Raw genomic sequence first — 22,552 nt, 5'->3', positions numbered from 1 at the left:
AGTGGGCAATACTACCGCTTTAACATCCACCAATCATGTTTTTAATTTTCATTATAATCCTGGAAGCCGATAGATTTCAATAGTATGCGCCTCTAAGTTTGCGTTGCCTGAATTTTCAGACAAGATTTGCTGAATCTTTGGTGGGTTAAATTCAGGCAGATTCTCCATCACTACTTAGTGTCTTGATTTTTGAATGGCTGAAACTGCACAGCCTCAGATAACACCACAGCTTTTGTTTATTTGTGCTGAATGATTCACCCTCAGGACCACGCATCTGATAATAGTGTAATTAATCTTGCAGTCACTCCGGATATTATAGTTTTATTTCTGTTGTCCTTGGCCATGTCTCGTATAGTGTATTAGACTAAATTAATTCTCAGATCAGCCATGGCTTGCATCTCTCATATTGATATTTTCTCTGGTGTTATGGGAGGATTATTTCCATATAATTAGGATATATAGAATGTCCTGATTTTTATAGGATAAGTGCAGCTATCCTTTTTGTCTGGTTCCCCTCACCTAACCTAGCCCACTGTCACGTCTACCCCAACACAGGTGGTTAGACACTATAGCCGATTACTGTGTGCTTCACCTATACAGCCCCCTTTCCCTTAAGGCAAGCAGGACTACCAGTATTTGGTTGCCCCCAGGACTTATACACAATGCTATAGTGCCTGGTCACCATGCCAGGGCAGATGCGACCTAAGCAAGCAGACTACTTGCAGTTAGCAGATCGCGTGGTTCTATGACAGTCTAGATAAAAGGCAGGCTAAGTTCAGGGAAAACTTCAATATCAGATCCAGGTCATACACAGGAAAATTCAAACTAGCAAAACAGGGCAGAAAAACAGGGGTCTCAATCAGGAACAACACATATATCACTGTCTCTATCACAAGCAAGGGACAGAGAATTTGGCTTGCTTATAACAGGTGACTGACCATATCAATCACCTAACATGTGGATACAGACAGGGAGAATGCAATAGCCAAAACCCAGATGCTGGAATGAGGAGCAGAAGCACTTAAGTGAGCCTGACACCCACCCTCCCCTTCTACAGATAGATACTTACCTTAATTCAATGGCTACAGTTCTGCTGTTTGCTTACATCCATCTAGGGCTGAAAGCATTTCTATCCTGGCCGCAATACAGCCCCACACATTTTTAAGGGACTGTCTGCCTTCATCTCCAGCTTCAGAAGACAATGCACGTAATGCACAAATGTGGTCAGTACAGTGAAGTACATGTGATACTGGATGTCAGTATACATGTGTTAGGTTTGGTGGAGAAAAGGGGTAAAAAACTACACTTTGTTTTGAAGTCTACTTAGCCTGTAACCACTTGACCTCTAGAAGATTTTACCCCCTTCATGATCAGGGTATTTTTTTGCTATTCAGCACTGTGCTACTTTAACTGCCAATTGCTCGGTCATGCAACACTGCATGCAAATTACATTTATATCATTTATTTTTTCACAAATACAGCTTTCTTTTGGTGGTATTTGATCACCACTGGGTTTATGTTTTATTATATAAACAAACATTTAGAAAAATGTATATTTTACTTTCTGTTATAAAACATATCTCATAAAAAAAAAACATCAAATATCTTCATAAATTTAGGCCAAAAATGACTGTGCTACATGTTTTTGGTAAAACAAAAATCTCAAAAAGCAGTGGCGGCTGGTGGCTTCTTCTTTGGGGGGGCAAACAAAGAACACCCCCCGCAGCATGGTGCAGTTCCCCCCCCCCCATGTGGGCGGTCTGGCCCAACACTTACCTGCTCATGTGGGGCTGTGGTGTCCTCTCTTGGAGTGTGGGCAGCGGCCTTCGGGGCTCCGGTGTCCGCTCCTCCAGCTTCCTCCGCTGTGCATCTTCCGACAATGCGCTAGACATCCAATAGGATGTTTGCTGCTATACAATAGGATGCTTTGGCCAATCAGGAAACAGATCTCACAGTCCTGCCTCCTGATTCACGGGGAGGATAATAGCGAAAATTAACTTGCTATGGTCACACAACTGGGTGCTCTTGGAGCGCAATGCTCTCCGCTCTGAGCTCATCCTTTTTTGAAGCCTATTAGATGCTTCAAAAAAACACCTCGCCGCATTGGAATCCATGGTCAGGTGCCATATGTAGATCAGGGGATTGGACACATGAACAGGGAAGGTGGCATCCGTGCACCTTTTATGGAGTCTGCCACTGCCAATAAGTGTATTAATTGGTTTGTGCGAAAGTTATAGCGTCCACAAACTATGGTATATAGAATGGAATTTACGCAGCTATAGACGCTATACTTTAATGGCAATGATCAGCTACTTATAGTGGGACTGTTATAGGGTGGGGGGGTCACTGACACAGATGTCGCTATTGACACTAATACAGTGATCAGCGATAATACTGTACACTGACACTGTACTAATGGGTGGGAAGGGGTTAACATCTAGGGGCAATTAAGGGGTTGACTTTTTCCCTAACAATGTGTAATGTGTGCTGCTTTTACTTTCTGATCTGATGTTTTTTTTCTCTCTGCTTTTCATGGATAAGAAACAGCCAGATCACTGTTCCCTGTACACAGAGTTAAGATCTCTGGAAAGAGGTTATACCTGTTTTATGCATTCATTTTCCTAGTTTTATTATGACGCACGTTGCGATTTTAAAGCGTGACATGTTGGTTATCTGTATTTACTCAGTGTATCATCATCTTTCATATTTTATAAAAAAAAGTTTTAATTCATTAAAGTCTATTTTTTTTCCCCCCAAAAAAATATGCTTGAAAAATCACTGCGCAAATACTGTGTGACCAAAGATTTTTACATATACGAGAGAAGAGAACCATTGGCCTGGTAAGCAAGTGGTTAACATGGAATGACATGAGATCACATAATACACTTAAGAACGGAGAGAGGTCCACACCTGGAATGGGGTCTGTCCACCGTGATTCTTGATGTCTTTGCTTGATCCCCGATACAGCAATACTCGAGCGCAACTTTCCTGTAGCAAAATACAAAATAATACAGACACAAAGGTAAGCAACTGTGAGCAGTGAACTAATAAAGCCATCCATAAAACATGACTATTATACTCAAGTGAAAAAAGTCCCTTTGATATATCATTAATGTAGGTTTTAAATAATTGCAGGCATATTATATTTTGAATATTTAACATAGGACACAATCGAATATTGAGCATTTGGACTTTGTTGCTATATAGGCTTGACACGAGAGGGCCCCAGCTACCATGCACATATGTTCCAGCGTGGGCCAATGTTAAACAGTAAATCGTTTTTCGATGATTAGTTTGGAGGCTAAGGTAATAAAATAAGCGAGCTTAAATTGTGTTTTGGTGATGCCCGGGGGACTAGAAATGCAAGAGTGCCAGTCAAGGATCTCTATGAAGTCGAACCCCAAATATAACGTATGCAGAAGCGTGAACACCTTTGTCCAAATGCATCCCATCAGGCAGGCCCCACTTTTATATGGAGGCCGTCTGAACTCTTATTATATTTCAGGTCTTTTTAAATGTACCCAGTGTGGAAAAAAATATTTGTGGATACAGAGTGAGGCTTCCCCACATATTTTAGAAGCACTGTGCTTTGGTTGATTCAGCTATAGCCATTTGGGCTTTAAACCCAGGGTTCATTTATCATGTTATACCTGTATAGCTTGGCCACCTATCAGATCAAATTGACGGAAAGGTTTTCTTTAGCCAACACAGAGCAACAATGGTGCAACTACAAAGAAAAGATATATACAAAACGCTATTCTTTTTGAAGCAGGCTTCCATGGAACCCCTGGATTCCTCCAGAGGTTTCCAGTTGTTCCTTGAGAAAAGAACATTGGCAAATGTATAGCTTGCCTACACTGGCCACCTAAGTAAGGGGTTACAAAAAATGTTCTATTTTTTTTTTTTGTTTGTTTCAATTTTTGCTATATAGTGCAAGGGAATAAGTAAATTGCATTCTTTGTTATTTTATTTTTTAAAGGGTTCCTCCATGGTAAAAAAAATCAGGTGAGAAAAGCTGCAATACATACTAAAGCCATGACATACTATATCAGTGATGGCGAACCTTGGCACCTCAGATGTTTTCGAACTATATTTCCCATAATGCTCCACTACACTGCAGAGTGCACAAGCATCATGGAAAATGTAGTTCCAAAACATCTGGGGTGCCAAGGTTTGCCTTCACTGTACTATATGGTTTTTGTCTAGGCATTATTTGCAATTAAGTGTATTTTTTGGATGGATATTTACCAATACTCAAGGTGCCTTTTCTTTCCTATGTGTACAAAGCCTCATTAAAACTGTGAGGATTGGATAAATGCAGCCTTGACGGTCACTATGTATTTACTCAGGGTCACCGTTTGCTTTTAAGGACATTTGCCCCCTGAATAATTGCTAACAACTCTGGACTTTTAGGACAATGAATATAAAAGTCTCTTAGCAGGTAGTCTGCTCACATAAATTGTAATAAATACATCTTTGTCATTCTGAAGCTTCCCTCCAACCACTTTGCATATTATTTTCTATATACTGTGATTCTGTACGTGCCAAATATGCTGCAGAAATCTCCCTCTACTAAGTCTGTCTGCAGCCATTTTAACTGTGGGCAGATTAAGTTACTGCCTGTTCCTTTCCTGGATTCACACAACCCTCTGGTTTTGGGTTTAGATATACTTTAAAATGAATTAGGGCTTCTCATGCCTTTCCTAAAATAAACATGTAATATATTGCAGCTACCCAGTAATTTTCAGCGGCATTAAAGTTGTTGTAAACCTCAGACATTATTATTATTATTATACATGATTTATATAGCGCCAACAGTTTACGCAGCGCTTTACAGTGTATAGGGGGGACAGCATAATTACAGTTAAATACAGAAGGGACAGGAGGGCCCTGCTCTTAGCGCTTACATTCTAAAGGGAGGGGGTGGTGGTTCAAAGAATGATTTGATGGGGGTGGCTCGGGGACAGCTGTTAGGTGGGTGTGGGATAGGCTTCCCTGAATAAGTGAGTTTTCAGGGATCTCCTAAAGGTGGACAGGTTAGAGGCTGATTGGATATACCAAGGAGTTCCAGAGGATGGAAGAAGCTCTTGAGAAGTCCTCAAGGCGAGCATGGGAGGAGGTAACATGGGAGCTAGAGAGCAGGAGGTCCTGGGAGGAGCCGAGGGGGCGATATATGCAGATGAGGTTGGTGATGTTGTGGATGGCCTTGTATGTTATGGTTACTATTTAAAATTTTACATGGTGGGGTAGGGGAAGCCATTGAAGGGATTGGCAGAGAGGAGCATCAGTCACGGATCGGTTAGTGAGTTGTATTAGTCTAGCAGCAGAATTCATAATAGACTGAAGGGGGATAGCCTGCTTAAGGGTAGGCCATTAAGGAAAGAGTTGCAGGAGTCAAGGCGTGAAATAATCAAGGAGGGAATAAGTTGTTTTGTGGTGTCATTTATCAGGAAGGGTTGAATTCTGGAGATGTTGCGGAGGTTAAGGCAGCAGGATTTAGCCAGTGATTGGATGTGGGGGCTGAAAGAGTTCAGAGTCAAGGATTACACCCAGGATCCTGGCATGTGTGGAGGCACAAATGGTTGTGTTGTTGATATTAATGGTGAAGTCACGGGGGGGGGGGGGGGGCATGAAGGAGGAAATATAAGCTCAGTTTTAGAAAGATTGAGTTTGAGTAAGTAGTGTGACATCCATATCAATATGTCATTCAGTAAGTTTGAGATCCGTGAGGAGATTGAGGGGATGAGTTGAGGAGTGGAGAAATAGATCTTGGTGTCGTCGGCATAGAGGGGGTATTGGAAGCCATGCAAGGTTATCAACTGGCCCAGGGAAGAGGCATACAGTGAGAATAGGAGAAGAGCAAGGATGGAGCCTTGGGGTACCCCAACAGAAAGAGGAAAGGGAGTGGAGGAGATGGAGTTGTAAGTCACAATGAAAGTGCGCTGAGATAGGTAGGAGGAGAACCAAGATAAGCAGAATCACGGAGGCCAAGGTGTAATTTGCTAAGGAGGAGCAGGTGGTCAACTGTATCAAAGGCAGCAGAGAGGTCTAACAGTATGAATATGGAGTAGTGGCCATTGGTTTTAGCAGTTAGTAGGTCATTGGTGAGTTTTAGTAGGGCAGTTTCAGTAAAATGTTGTGGGCGGAAGCCAGACTGTAGGGGGTCGATAATGTTGTTGTCCGTGAGATAGCGACTCATTCGGTCATGGACAAGGCGTTCGATTAGCTTGGAGGCAAATGGGAGCAGGGAGATGGGTCTTAAGTTATTCAAACAGGTGGGGTCTAGTGAGGGTTTTTGAGTATAGGGGTAACCAGTGCATGTTTGAGCAGGGAAGGAAAGGTGCTCGAAGGAGAGGGAGAGGTTGAAGATGTGGGTTAGGGAGTTTAGAATAGAGTGGAAAGGTGGTCGCAGTAATTGAGAGGGGACAGGGTCCAGGGGACAAGTAGTGAGGTGGGCCATGGAGAGGAGTTTATCAACTTCATCTGTGGTAAATGGGTAAAAGGAGTTGAGTACTGAGTGTGATGTTGGACTCTACGTATTGGGTAGGGGAGAACTTTGAATGCTGGATATCAGACATGAACTATGAACAAAACATATCCCTCTATAGTGTGTACTTATCTCTATTAAGAGCACTAAGTGTTATTTCTGTCTGCTACTTCATTCCTCTGCTATCAGCATGAGTGACTTTTGACAAGTTTTTCTGACACCAAGAGAAAAATGGTGACGGGGAGAGAGCTCCAGCTGATTAATAGTGTCGGCTCTGTTCCTGTGTGAAGGGGGAGGGGGTGTGCCTTCCCTCCAATCAGCACTTAGTGCTGTCCTTATTTAGCTCTGCATGAAAGATTTAAGCCCTCCACCCTTTTGACAGCACAGACACGCTTTATAAATTCTGGACTTCAAACAAAATGTATAGAAAAGAAGACTGCAGATAAACAGTTACAACTTATGTGGGAGGATTTGTTTTATCTCTGTCTATTACCTGGGGCCAGACACTTCACTGGGTATATGTAAGGGTTTGCCACCACTTAAATTTTTTAAGTACATGTTTTGCTTGTGCAGAGAAAATACCGGTTGAATCTTATCAAAATCGAGTATCCTTGTAACTTCCTGTATACAGTTGGTATAGAAAAGAATCCCCCCCCCCCCTTTAAAATAATCAAATTTTGTTGCTTTGCAGTCGGAAATAGAGACAGATACAGTTTTTGTTTTATCCAGCTGAAGGCTACAAGGGCAACTTATAACATCCGAGTGAAAGATATAACACCAACATGTCAGAAAAAAATTGAAAAAAATCAAAAACAGAATCACTGAGTTGGAAAAAGGATTGCCCCTTGTGTCAGCATTTTGTTGAACCACCTTTTGCTTTAATTACAGCCTTTAGTCTGTTGGGATATGTCTCTACTAACTTTGTACATCTAGGCTTTGCAATATTTGCCCACTCTTTAGAACTGTTCAAGTTCAATTAAATTTGATGGTGGCCGTTTATGGACTGCATTCTTCAAATCATTCCACAGATTTTCAATGGGGTTTAGGTCTGGTCTCTGACTAGGCCATGCAAAGACATTCACCTTTTTCTCCTTCAACCAATGTGTGTTAATTTTTGCTGTGTGCTTTGGGTCATTGTCATGTTGGAAGGTAAACCTTCTTGCCATTGACATCTTTCTGGCAGAGGGCAGCAGATTTTCCTCAAGAATTTGATGATATTTTGCCCCATCCATTTTTATTCTATCCTGACAAATGCTCCAGTCCCTGCTGCAGAGAAACACCCCCATAACATGATATTACCATCTCCATGCTTTACTGTAGGAATGGTGTCATTTGGATGGTGATCTGGGTTGGATTTCCATCAGACATATTGTTTGGTGTTGAGGCCCATCTTGTGCCCATTTCAGCCTCACTCTGCCCATCTGCAGCTTCGCCAGTACCTTGATTACACAGAGCATTACACAGGAATCTCCCTCTGTCATGGAGCTGGGGTCTGAACTGTTCGGCAGCCGTCCACTGTAACAAAGCCCCACCTCCTAGATCTTGATAAACAAAACACTAATTTAATTTCCCTGCATTGGATCACTGTTCTGTCTATCACAATCTAGGAGGCGGGGCTTTGATACAGTGAGTGGACGGCCGCTAAACAGTTCAGACCCCATCTTCATGACACAGAGGGAGATTTCCATCTCCCGCTATGTGTGATTGGTTACACAAGTGGAGGGAGGGAGAGGAGGCAGGACTCTGCACTTAAATCGGCCCTGTGGCCGCTTCAGGAGGGGCGCTGGTTGGAGATTTCTTTTTCCTATTTTGCATGCATTCCTCTGTCAGATTGACCTGGCCCCCCTGCTGGCCAAGCCTGGTGCAACAGGGACAGTTTTACTGGCTTATCAGCTGGTGACAACCGATTTATTGCATTTCATTTAAAAAACGTGCACCTGGGAGTGGGAGGGTGGATGATGCAGGGTATGTGTTAATGAGGTCAGCTGATCAACTCCTTCCTGTGTCATAAATTCTGATCAGGAAGAAGACATTACTAATGGAAATGTCTGGAAACGTGGATTAGGACAAGAAAAGTAAATGACTGTAGATTTAATGGAAAGCATTGATATTTTAGCAAAAAAAAAGTTCAGGAATGCTATATTGGTGCATAGGGAGCTGGAATTTAGAAAAATAAAAAGTGCACAAAAGGTGAACTTACCCTATAAGGCTAAAGTACAGTGGTCCAAGGATTGGCAAGTGTGAGTGTGTGTGTGTATATATATATATATATATATATATATATATATATATATATATATATATATATATATATATACACACACACACAGCATTTTTGCTTGCACATGATTGGATGATGGAAACCACATTTACAAAGCTCTGGGGAAAATGATTGCAACTGCACTTGCAAAGTGCACAGTTTATTTGCCTTTAGTAAATCAACCCCACTCTTTACATACATACTGTACACACAGCAACAAACTAGTAATGGTGAATGCTAACTTCTAAGAAAATATATATATATAACTTAGAGTCACACAAATTGAAGAACAATAAAGAATGGTAACAATGTAACAGCAAGAAGATGAAACATCTCTGATGTTGAAAAATGAGCATGAGATATATGACTTCATTCCAGTGATCATTATGTAGGTGATTTGGGGCTTTAATATGTAGTGAAAATATGATGTAAATTTATTCTATCGCCCTCAGATATGTCTGACAAATATGCCTGAAAAATGTAATTTGCCTGCTAAAATATTAGTATTTATGACATGTTTGTGATCCTTTATCCACTAGGGGCACTGCAGCATGATACTTCTAGAAGAGATTTATATTTCTTTTGGAAAATGAGTCATATTTATGATGGGTATTTATATAGTGCCAATAACTTACGCTGTGCTTTACAAAGGACTTGCACTGATATTGTGCTGTATAGGAGTTAAATGAATATATATATATATATATATATATATATATATATATATACATACACATACACATACACACACACACACACACACACACACACATATATACATATACATACACACACATCTTCTGTTATTCTGTTAGCTTTGTGTTTGTTCACTTGCTTGTTGAATATTAATTTCTTGCTGATCTTGTGATTATGTATTCATTATTTTACATAGGGTATTGGTCATTTATTATTGAAAGGAACGCCTGTTTTTTATTTGAGTTTATTTCGTCCTGTATTTAGATAATTAGTGTGCGGCTTTTTCTGCTCAACACTTAGCGAAGGATTTTCCCCAGTTTTGAGCTTTACATATATCATACATTCACATTAGCCCCTGCACTTACAATCTAAGGTCCCTAATTAACATTCATGCAAACACATACAAGGGACAATTTATAGTGGAGCCAATTAACCTACTAGCGTGTCTTTGGAATGTGGAAGGATACCGGGATCCCCGAAACAAACCCATGCAAGCACAGGGAGAACTTGCAAACTCTATGCAGGCATTGTCCTGTTTGGGTAATCAGTTGTGCAAACACCAAGCCATTATATGTTCAAGTGGAATGACAAATGCTCAGATTGTATAAGAAAGAAATATGGAAAGGATGATAATGAATTTGAAGGCAATACTTTCCAACTAATAGAGATGTATGACTATCATATGAGAAATGTCAGTAGTGCTGTGTCTTCCTTAGTTATCAATAGCAGCAATACTCACCTTATTGTACAGGGCGCAGATATGGAGGGCTGTATTCCCTGAAGCATTTTGGGAAGCAGGATCAGCGCCGTAGAAAAGGAGATGCTCTAGGTGCTGTGAGTGGCCATGCTGGCAGGCCTGGAGGAAGAGAAAAACACAACCACAAATTATTATCAAAGCAGACTAGACATTTAGACCTTCGTTAGAAGACAAGTGAGTAATTGACAATCTGGTCATCATTCCACCCAATTTTACTCTTAACTACTGTAGGCGTACTGTACAGATATGCATTCCACATGTGGAAAGCTTAGGTATTACATTTCCTTTTCCAGTTGACCTATTGTTGCAGCAGGAGCTACAGCATCACTTTCTGTGAAACACACCCACTATATCTTCAAGTAGTTTAGTGTGGTCGATGAACTAAAACTGGAGATTACAAAATCTGGTTCAACTCTCCAGTTTTAGTAAATGAACCCCAGTATGCACTTGTGTTAAATCGTTACTTACAATGGTGCTATTGTTGCTTGAAGCGGAAAACTTTAACTGGACACAGAGAATGGCTCAATTGTGCCATTTATATCTTTGGAACCATTTGAAAGCCATGTCCCTGTGGCCCTCACATCGCTTAAAACAGAAATAAATACTAAAATAACTCACATAACCTAGGAACAAAGAACATGGAGGAAAAATGGGTGTGGTTTAAGAGTATATTAATAGAAATGTTGTTAGCCAGTGCATCCCAATGGGAAATAAAGTTAAAAGAGCTAATAAAAGTCCTGGGTGGCTTTACTCCAATGTAAAAATGCATATAAAAGCAAAGGAGAAAGCCTTCAAAAAATATAAGGCTGTGGGATCATCATCAGCATTCCAAGTTTACAAAGTATGCAATAAGAAAGGTAAGGGTGCAATCAGGGAGGCTAAGATAGATGATAAAAGCAAAATGCTACTGACTGAATGCTACTACACCAAATAGTAATAGAAAGCAGCAATGGATTCCTGTTTTAGGAACTGTAAAGTGCCCTGTAAAGCGCCATCCGACTCCTCTTCCCTACACCCCTTTCCAATATTGAATTTAGCCACACATACTGTATCAAAAGGTAGACAGAAGAGGGTATTATAATATAGAAAAACAGTTATTAAAATGTGTACATTTTGAGGTTTGGTGCAGCTCCCTATAATCTTGAGAACCATGGTACTGGCCCATGAGCATTCTTTTATGGTGAATACAGCTCTATTAGTTACCTGATGGATTTCTTGCCAGCCATTTTCATCCAAGGTACCAATGTATGCGCGGTTGTACAGCAGTAACTCGCAACACCTTGGATCCCCTCCTACCATGGCAGTGTGGTAGAGGGGAGTCAGACCTCGCCGATCCTTGTAATTTGGAGAACCACCCAGATCCAGCAGAGTCTGTAAAGGAAAAAAAAAAAAAAGTATGTCTTATGTAAGATATTGGTTTAAAGGGCAACCATTACAAAAAAAAATATACATATACTAAATTATTACAATTGTATGTAATAAACACATATCATTAAAGAAAGCCAGGGGTGGTTAGAAAGGTTATTATTTTATAAAACAAAACAACAAATGCTCAAGCACCAGTCGTGTCATAGTTGGCTTAAAGGAAAATGTTAAAACTATGGTGATACTTACCATCGGGCCTTTTCTTCAAAACAGTCCTGACCGGGCCCTGCTAAAAGTTTGTACTGTGGTCCCCATTTGTTCCTATAGATGACTCTTTATTCCATGTACACAGACAAATACCTGAGAACTTTTGGAAGTCAGTGAACCTGAGATTTGGGGTTGAGGCTAAAAGTGGAGCACACCACCCTGTGCGGTAAACTGAAAGTAGTGGTTGTGGCACGCATTACGCAATATAGCACATTAAAGGGTTAAATAGGAGTGCACATAGTGTGCCAGAGAGAAATATGGGGCTTATGGAAAAAAAAGGTGGTGTCCATGGAAATAAAAAAAGTCCTTGTATCTTTGATGTTGGTGGGAGGACAAAAAATGCCCCATCGTCAGGGGGAGGAAGACTCTACTGGCGTTTGTCAGTGGGCCAAAGAGGAATAGAAGTCTCTGAGGGCTAAAGTGCTCCCCAGGTCTTTGTGCACTTACTTTACAGAACTTTTTTCAGTATGGGCGCCCATCCAGGAATAAAAGCAGTTTCCCCTTCTTCCTGGCTCCAGCCAGGAAGAAGGGCAGTTCGCCTTAACACCATAGCAGGTGCTTGTAGGCAACCACAGGTGCTGTGGGCAACTACAGGTGCATCGGGAATGGGCTTCTTGGTCTCTTCCATGCACATTAGCTTCTCTTGAAAGGCAAAGAGAAGGATTTTCATTCAAGCAGCTATCCTGGACTCGGCTTTGCCTGTCAGGAGTGATGCTGGCAACTGGAGATTTAAACTTGGCAACCGGAGTTCTGGTAATTATCCTGATTATAAGGTTAACTGTTGCCAAATTTTCAGCTATGGCTATCCATAGGAATGAACATGGGCCACACAATAAAGGTCCGCAAAGAAGGGTATTTTCCCAAAGGGTTTCCACTATTAAGGAGAGGGGGGTCCTTAAAAAGAAAAAAAAAAATCACTATAACCTTTTTTTATTTTTTACAGTGGAGCTACAGGCAAACCACTACTTACACAGATGAAAAACTGAAATGTGAACTCTCTTATCTACCAAAGGATTTGTACTTCTGTCCAGACATCTTAGTGTTTTTTTTTTTTTTTTTTTATGATAGACATTAGAGGAGATAGCTGTTGTCTCAATTTAGATTTTTAAAATGTTTTTATGGAGTTCAATGCCCTCCTACAGTAAGCAAGAGTTTCAGATCTTCCTGGCCCCCCGCCAGTTCTACAACCTCTTTCAATATGCGTCTACCTCTGACATAATCACAACGTACAAACAATATGCAGATCATTTGATAAAGCTTATTATTTTGCGTAGGGGGTTAAGAGAAGGCTTATACATCTGCATATAAATACAAACGTATATAATAAATATTCAGTGATGACTCACTGCATAAATAATTTAATGCTGCATGTTGCCGCTAGCGTCACATAACTTATTGATAAAGAACAGCTAATCCAAAATGGCTAAACACAAGCTGGGCAGAGCACAGCTCTATAGAAACCATCATTATACATTATAAATGTGAGAAAATTCACTGTACCTTTTCCAGGGCCTAGCAAGAAATATAAAAAAAATAAATAAATAGGATTTACAGTTGGAGTTACATTGGCCATATAAGGAAAAAGGAATAAAATATGTCATAAATTCAAACCCAGCTTGTAATGGATCACTCTGAAGAAATTAAATGTTGAGTCCATATAATATTTTACTTTAAGTAGAGATTTGTTGGCTGAGCCACTTACTGTTTTACTATATCCCTTTGGGGTGTAAGTGTTGAGATCTCCCAGTTGTATTTTCTGGCTTTGTTCTAGTCCATTTTTATGTGTTTTCACGCCTATGGCTGGATTGCCAATAAAATAATAAAACCCCAACAGTGGGAGGGAATGACCCCTTGACATAAAAAGCACTAGAATACAATGACTTTTTTCAGCTGGGACTTGGTGGAACTCAGCTCCACCACCTCTGGCTCAGACCCTCCACTCATTGCTCAACACTATTACTTGTAAAAACAGAAGTCAGCACATGTGCAGGCAGTTTGTGTTTCATGCATCCATTAAAGGAAGAAAAACGGATATCAATGCATCTCTATGGAAAAGGGGATGTAAATGGATGATTATACATTTACATCAGCATCCGTCAAAATTTTTTATTTTTTTTTTAAAGAATCCAAGCACAATTTTTTTTGAAAATGGACAAACGGTCTGTTTTTGCATAGTAAAGTTTAAAAAAATGGTTCTGGGACTCAAGTGGTTGAGGACTCAAGCTGGCGGAAAACTGATGAAAAACTGATGTAAAAATGTAGCAATTTTTTCTCCGAAAAAATGTGACTGAACTGACGAAATGAACAGTCTGCACATGTATAAAGGGCCACACATGGTTCAGTTTTTTCGTTCAGCCAGCAGGCTGAACAAAATAAACTAAACAGATTCCCCCATCCACACAATTGAGGTAGATGGGGGAATCCTCCCTGCTGAGTTTTTGTCTGGAAGCCACTGGATTGAACAGAAGTTGATGTAACAATCAACTGCTGTGGCCACACGTGGATCAAATATCAGTTGATTCCTGCTGAACCAGCCAAATTTCAATCTATCTATGACCACAATAAGCGACAGAGAGGCAATGACGTCACCACAGTGTTCCACCTCCAGCTGGCTCTCTGAAATGTTGCAGCATAAGAAGTGGTGGAATTTCTGGCATATTATTTCAGTGTCTTCTCTATGGTCCATAAACACTGTTAGCAGATGGGGACCAAGTTTAAATGTGTTCCATATCACTAATGCTGGCTATAAAGCAATAATTATTAAAAGGTAATCCTCATTGATTAGCAGAAGAGAATGCAACAGATGGGAAAAAGTCACTTCTACCTAAAGTGTTACTAAACGCACAACAGTAATATCAGTCTTTATATGCAGTAAAGCATGCTTGTTATACTCATTGTGGAACCTAAGGGGTCAGTCCTCTGCATTGTGTAAAAAGGCTGTTTGATCCTGTATGCACAGATCTTCCCCTCCTTGTATTGCCCTCAAAACATGTCCGGATAAGACAGAGTAAATGGAGTCAGGCTGCACGTGCTCAGTTTAGTGTGTATTGCTAGAAAGTTTGTTTTTCTTTCTTGGGAGAGTGCATGTGATCAGCACAGGCTCAATCAGCACTACCAAGACAGAGGGTTAGGGGTCCTGCATCCTGATAGGACAGTCAGTGCAGTATGAAAACTCCTCCTCCTCATTCAGACATTGCAGCCACTGGCTTGATCTGTGTATTCTGAAGGGAGAAAGATCCCTGCATCAATATTGCTTATGTTGATACAGGAATCTGTGAGATTTTTATTTTTTTCTTGTTGTTCAAACAGCATGTATACTCTGGTTTACATTTTAATGTCAACCTACTGCAGCAAGGAGACTGGAGATCTCCAAATGTTTACCTTTTATAACATGTTACACCTATATTCAGGGTGTAACTCGTAACATGTTATAAAGGACCGGCCCCACTCCTTTGCTGTAACAGCTAGCGGAGGATTTTCTTCCCCTGCAGGCTGACAAAAAAGAAAAAACAGTCCTCTGTGAATGGAAAACTACAAGTCCCAACATCCTTAGAGGCTGTCAGCTTGTAGCTCAATGAACTACCATGGCGCTGTGAGCACTGTGGTAGTTCATCAATTCTTCCTGTCGGGGAGCATCAAGCAGATACACCGACAGGTCTGCAGTGATCAATGCTTTACAGGCTCCTCCAACAAAAAATAAAAAAATCACATTTTTTTACCTGCATAAAAATGTGCATTTATTATTTTTTATCAAAAGGTGAACTTTTTCTTTAAGATTGAGCTAGCCACCAACACTTTTCAATCTAAAAGGCACTAGCATCAGACAATTGCCTCCTCACAATGATGTTTGAATTGCGTTAGGTCTCTGCATCTTTTGGTAGATAAATCTAAATGAATATCTGTGCAGTAATTTATTTTACACTGGGAAGTGAGAATAATGGCAAGGTTATGTTCCTGTTCAGTTGTGTATAATTTATAAAAATGTTCAGCTTCAATAAACCCAAAATCTGTTTTTCAGTGTGTTTGGCATCATGCCTAATTTCCTTAAAGCTGAATGGCAGGAATTATTTGTATTGCTTAAATACATTGATCCAGCTTAGCACAATGTAAGTATGCATATCTCATACCTGATGGACCACTAGGGAAGCTGACAATCACTGTAGTTGTTGGCACTACTACAGTTTTAGCCACAGTCTTCCAGGTCTGTGCGGTCTGTGGGGTTCTGTGCGAGGCGTTTCCCTTCTGTACATGGATGATGGGGGGGGGGGGGGGGGGTCGCTCATCATTCAAAGAATGCCTTGTATTTTTTCAATGATTGGAAGAGGTGGAGAGGGGGGCGTTAATATTGCGATCTCTACCTCGTCCAATCTCTGAAGGTCTTGCCTGCATTTAAAAAAAAAAGAGGGCAAGGAAAAGAAGAAGAGAAGCATCAGGCAACTCCTAGTGCAGCATAGTTTTAATAAATAGTTGCCAAGTGTAGCAGTGGAAGAAGCCGCCGGTGGATCCTAGGATGTTCGCCATGAGCGCTGGGTGTCAACTGAAGTTGAAGCCTTGAGAAAACTTGGGAAGACGCTGGCTGTGTGTCTCAGCTTAGAGGTGTTTCTGGAGCCGTCAATCTGGGTGCCACCTACCACTGTGTTGGCCAATCAGAACGCTTTTTGGAGGCAAGGCCGTGCTTTCCTTCATCAGCCGAGCTGATGAAGGCCACACTGAGAGACCCAGCCGGTGTCTTCCCGAGTCTCCTCGAGGCTTCAGCTTCTGCTGACACCCGGCGCTCATGGCGAATATCCTAAGATCCACTGGCGGCTTCTTCCACTGCTTCATCTGGCAAGCCCTCACCCATTGAGCACTATGTGAGTGCATTTTACATTGTTATTACTTTGCAACTATTTATTAAAATGATGCTGCACTAGGAGTGGCCTGGCTGAGAGGGGATATGATTTCAATATACAAATACCATACTGGTGACCCCACAATAGGGATAAAACAAAAGGGAGTTTAACAAGACTTGTGGCCACTCATTAAAATTAGAAGAAAAGAGGTTTAACCTTAAGCTACGTAGAGGGTTCTTTACTGTAAGAGTGGCAAGGATGTGGAATTACCTTCCACAGGCGGTGGTCTCAGCTGGGAGCATCGATAGTTTCAAGAAACTATTAGATAAGCACCTGAACGGCCACAACATACAGGGATATACAATGTAATACTGTCACATAATCACACAGATAGGTTGGACTTGATGGACTTGTGTCTTTTTTCAACCTCACCTACTATGCAACTATGTTGTTGTCAGCTTAAACAAGAAGTACTGCTACTGGCTGGATCTCCAAAAAGGAGCCTTTCAATAGATTTACAAAAAATAAAGTTGCAAAAAAAAAACAACTGTATACAGTGAGACATGATGCCAAACCTACTGAAGAGTAGGTTTACGTACAGCTTAATACTAGGTTTTTAAGCTGTGGCCAATGGCTTACTGGGTACCATTCTCAGCTGCTATGTGTTAGGGACATATAAAAACTACAGGGAATTTTGACATCCTTTTAGAAAAGGACAGAGGCTGAGAAGCTCACTCGAGCTTATAATAGCCTTCATACTCTCACTCCATCTGCATTAGCCACAACTGACAAGAGAGCTAGTTAGATTCTTCTAGGTTATAGAAGATGTCAGTAGGTTATTTGTCGTATCCTTTTTCAGCTTGGGTAGACTTGTCCAATATTATTCTTAAGTGTTGTAAAGTTGCAGTACTCTATCCTGCATACACCACTTCTAAACTGCCAATGTGCAGGAACTAGAAAAAGTATGGTTGTATTTCTCATGAACTGCACTAAAAAATTGTTCAAGCTACTAGTTACTATGTACTCTATAGAATAACTGCTAAGGAGTTCTATACCCCAACAGCACAGATGCTTCTAGGCTGTGACAGGGTGACAATGCAAAAGTCCACTACTGTCACCACACAAGAGGAAGTGACTAAATAAGAGACTTCATGATAAGATCACCAGGTTTTTGCTTTGTTTTTTTAAATATAACTGGAATATTTCTAAAAATGAAAAAAAACAAGTTTTGAAATTGCATTACCATGTTAAAGCGGACCTTTTCTTCCAAAATCGAAAAACAATTACACATGCATGCCGATCTGCATGCTGAACCATATGTACAATCCAACTAATTATTTTCCTGCTTCTCTTGAGATACTGGTGACATAACCTGGCCTCATAGGTTTCCCCTGGGAAGGCTACGTCACCAGTGCCCATTGACAAGCTCAAAGCTCGGTCAAGTCAGAGAGAGAGGCAAAAGAGTAATAGAGAGAGCAGATTGGGTAGGGTGATTCTAGGGTTAGTTAGGGTTAGAAGGATATCATCTGCGAACAATGGAATCTTGGGGTGTACCTGCTATTTGTTATGTCCGGATGAGATCGAATCGCCTCTGCCAACGATTCCATGGCCAAGATAAATAGGGGTGGGTAGAGTGAGCAGCCTTGACGAGTTCCCCTTCTGATAGAAAAGGGAGATGATTCGAAACCGTAATATTTGATTTTAGCCTGGGGGGAAGTGTATAGTGCCAAGATCCATTGCAAGAATGACAATCCGAACCCATAATGGCGGTGCATCGTCTTAAAGGGGACTCCGCGGATACAGAGATTATCCCTGCAGGCCCTATTCTCAGCCTCTTCCAGTTTGTCTTGCAAGGTCTAGTTCTGCATTCATTTTATCAACTTCCTCTTCATGGCCCTCAAGTACAAGTACAGTGGTTGCTAAGTCCATTCTTTCCTCCAGCTGGTTAGTGCGGTGGCCTATCTCTTTAAGGCCTTTCACAAGGTCAGAAGAGAGTTTGCGTGAGGCCTGGGTGATCTTGTCTCGCACAATGGAGCGAAATCTGTTCAGCAGGGCATCTGAGTCTGCATGATGCTCCAGAGGATCGGGCGCAATTTTCTTTTTGTCTTTCCCAGAGGCTGTAAGAGATTTGGGTTGCTGGGGGTACTTCTGGCAGTTCTTCGCCGAGCGGTACATAACCGCCAGATGCCTGAGGTGTTGCGGATCAGCGGGGGATAGCTTGTGAGTGCCGGAGTGCGGGCTGTGCCTCGTTAGCCGAGGTATATCGTTAATTAGAATCTCATGTTATCAATCCAGATCACTAATGTTTTCAATCACTTGTCATTTTGTTGATTTTTCTTGCATCCCATAAAAAGAAAAAAAAAAAAAGGTAAAATGTATGTAGCAACAATTTTTTTCAAATCCTCAGAGAGTTATTTTTAAATCCTGGGGAAGGTGAAGATCTATGTGCCCCCAAAAAGAATTAGTTGTTTGTGTTCTCCCTGAAGCAGGCCCTAAAGAACAGGGGTCACCAAATATATACAGTTGTACCAGAAAGAGTGCCAAACAAATTATTCAAAAGTCCAACAATGATTTATTGGTTCACAGAAAGTTGGTTTCATTGTTGGACTTTTGGATCATTTGTTTGGCACCCTTTCTGGTACAACTATATGTAAACTAAACCAATTAGCGAGACCCCAATTCTCGAAGTACCCCCCCCCCCCCCCACTTTATAGTGATCTGCCAAACCCAAGCCACTTGGCTCGAATAAGGACTTCACTTCTTTTGGAAGATCCACATCCAGTGCCTCACTTGCACCTTGGTTGAAGTTCTGCAGATTTTAATCATCCAACCATGTTTTTTTTTTTTTTTTTTGCACGTTATTGGGTATTCATTGCAATGTGAATTCTTACCATGTTCACTGAGGATAAATTTACTTGCAAAGTGAATTAATTTTCCTTTAGTAAATCAACCCCACTGGCACTGTCGCTAAAGCTCTGATCTATTGCACATCTTTTAACACAAAATATAACTGATGTTATTGTAAAGTATTGTGTTTTTTTTGGCACGGGAATGGTTAAAATGGCTCCTGAAGAAAAGTATTGAAATGCAGTTCTCTCTCTGCCCAGCAGCACAGAGGGATTAGGGGCACAGAGACACGTGTGACACAGTAGGGAACTCTATTCCTGTTACTATTGACCTCAATATGCTTCACTCTCATTTGCTTCTATGGCAACCAGATACTGTTTAAGGACGGTTGTCTGCAGATCTATATTTTTTTCAACTATTGTCTGTTAATTGAGCAGCTTTATATATGATAGTACTCCTCTACAAAAAAAAAAAAAAAAAAAAAAAAAGGGGCATCATGTCTCTAAAATGTTGCCATGGTAGCAGATTTCAGCCCCTCTAGCAGTTAACCCCTTATAGCTACAATAAGCAGAAGAGGATGAATTCCTGCACAGAACACCGGGAGGGGGGTCATGTGATGCAGACCATGATGCAAAAGGCTATGAAGACCACAGGAGGTTTGCATGGACCTCAGGAGGGAAACGTTCCTCAAAGTCAAACTCCTCTGTTCTAGAAAAAAAAAATGATGCTTTCAAGCTGCTGAGAAAGCCTTAGATTTCTATGAAAACATCTTTTACATTTTATTTTTTTTTCTACAGAATTGGTAGGTTTTAGTGTTATGTTGGAAGGGCTTATAATAAGTGCTCCTTTCACTTACTGTTACTTTTTTGAGCATAAATGTGAACTGTAATATGTATTACCAAGTCAATCCTAAAACGAAAGTGGGAAGATCTAGACTTAAATGAAAAAACATGAAAATCATATTTGCAAAGCAATACAGGTACCCGTAGGTACCCAAATTCAGTCTTGCTGCCTCAACACAGGTTCAATACAAATTTATTGTAGTTTTAAGCACACAAGCCCTGATAAAGCAGGATTAGTAAGTCCCGAAACACATTGAATTTTTATCTTTACATCGGATTGATTTAAAGAAAACACAATGGACTGAACAAATCAATGTGGCCCACTCATTTATCCAATACTGGAGACCACGCAGGAAAACATGGCAAATCACCCCACGAGAGTCATAGAAAGCAATGAAAAACCAGAAGCAGAGGTTCTAACCCTTCAAGGAGTACATGATATGCCCACAGAAAAGAACACCACACTGCTGCGCTAGAGTCAGCTGCCTGTGTAGTGTCACAGGTGCTTGGTAAATCTATGGGTAATCCCATAGATGCCTTGCTGCCCTCTAGGACTGGGGTAGTCCCGACAGTCCTATGAGAATAGAAAAAGAAAAGAGTGCACTGGCCTAGTGCATTATCCAACAGATTTATTAAAAGATATGAATAAAAACCATAAAGATGTCTACTCACAAACATAAGTTAAAGAGGAAGTAAACCCTGATGGGTTTTACTTCCTTTTTCGTTCCATGCAACGTAAACACATAATGTGCCAGAGTCGCTGTCAGAAACCATGAAACAGACAGAGACAGAAGTACAATCAAATCACACTTGTTTATTAATAAAAATAAAAAGGTAAATAGAAAAAAGCGTAGTCAAGCATAGCCAAAGTCCAGTAGCCAGATTGGGTAGTCAGCCAGTCCAAAGTTCATTAACCAGATCGGGAAATCAGCCAGGCCAGAAGTGAGGGATCCAAGGAGAGCAACTGCAAGCAGGATAAGAAGCCAGGAGGGATGTCAGCAAGCCAGCCTTGAAACAAACAGCAGGAGATGGTTCCTTGTGATGCGACCAACGTGAAGGCAAAGGAAAAGTGAGATGGAAGGCTTTAAATAGGCAGGTCAAACGAGCATCATCGGGAACAGCTGGTAACTGTTGAAAGAGAAGAGAGCTGGCAATTAGCCGACAGCTGAGCGGCCAGCCCAGAGGAGGAAGGGCTAAGCCAGCCCTGACAGTCGCATGATGTCACTCCCGCGTGGACTCGCTAGTGAAAAAAGGGGCACGGAGGGCCGTTTCTTCACAGCACATGCGCCAATAATATTATCACAGCAGTACAAAGTAAAATCTCCTAAATGGGGCACGTTTAGGAGATATTTACTGTACCTATAGGTAAGCCTTATTATAGGCCTACCTATAGGTACAACACGAAAATGGAGGATTACAACCTTTTTAAAAGCACGCTCGTCTGGCCAAGTGTGGCTGTCTCTCAACAGTTGTTGGAATCACTAATCCTGGGAGTGGGGGGTCCTGGATGAGACCCCTCAGGCTGACGTGTTTGGAAAGGACTGGCAGCCTTCTTCAGAGCCTCGTTTTTAACTTAGGTTTGTGAGTAGACATCTTTATGATTTTGTTCATTATTTTTAATAAATCTGTTGGATAATGCACTAGACAAGTGCGCCCTCTTTTCTTTTTCTATTCGTAAATTAAATGCACTGTGTGGTACCATGATTTCCTGGTGGACTTTGCATATGTTATCAAAGCTATAAATAGTTATTTGTTGTTATGTCAATGTCATATGTGTACAACGTACAATGAATCAAGATACAGATACATAATAATAGCAAACAAACTATGAGTCATTTCTTTTGTAGCAGGGTTGCTAGTGCTGTTCTCCAGATGCAGTTCAAGGTATTGATTCATGTGACTATTAGCCATTTGCTTTTTCACCAGCAACAAATAGGATATGAGGTTAAAAAAAACATGATATTTATAAAAAGGGAAAGAAAGAAAACAGGACATGTGCCCCCACCCCTCCACTTCCTCCAGATCCTCCGGGGCCAACTGCCATTGAATTTCAGCACTGCTAATTACGTTTGCGTTCTAGATGCCAGGTAAAGTGAACTCCTGCCTGACAGTATAGTGCTGGCAGAGTGGTTGAGGCAACATTGCAGCATTACTGAGGTATATTTTAAATAAAATCACTGACACTGATCCTGGGGGAAT

General features: G+C 41.0%; 1 protein-coding gene across 2 annotated transcripts in view; it reads right to left on the bottom strand.

Moving 5' to 3' along the window:
- The window catches only part of SHANK1 (SH3 and multiple ankyrin repeat domains 1), a 933,614-nt gene that overhangs the window by 371,226 nt on the left and 539,836 nt on the right, over positions 1 to 22,552 (bottom strand). For both annotated transcript variants that reach the window (XM_077457204.1, XM_077457205.1), the window contains exons 7-9: positions 11,404 to 11,571; positions 10,183 to 10,299; positions 2,911 to 2,988 (exon numbers count right to left, since the gene is read on the bottom strand). In XM_077457204.1, the coding sequence (XP_077313330.1) occupies positions 2,911 to 2,988; positions 10,183 to 10,299; positions 11,404 to 11,571 (363 nt within the window). The remainder of the gene's footprint in view (positions 1 to 2,910; positions 2,989 to 10,182; positions 10,300 to 11,403; positions 11,572 to 22,552) is intronic.

The sequence above is a fragment of the Lithobates pipiens genome, unplaced genomic scaffold, assembly GCF_037356315.1.
Source record: "Lithobates pipiens isolate NorthernLeopardFrog02 unplaced genomic scaffold, aLitPip1_a1.2 Scaffold_27, whole genome shotgun sequence".
NCBI lineage: Eukaryota > Metazoa > Chordata > Amphibia > Anura > Ranidae > Lithobates > Lithobates pipiens.
Note: the sequence above shows the minus strand (reverse complement) of the source record. Positions and strands in the feature narration are given on the sequence as shown.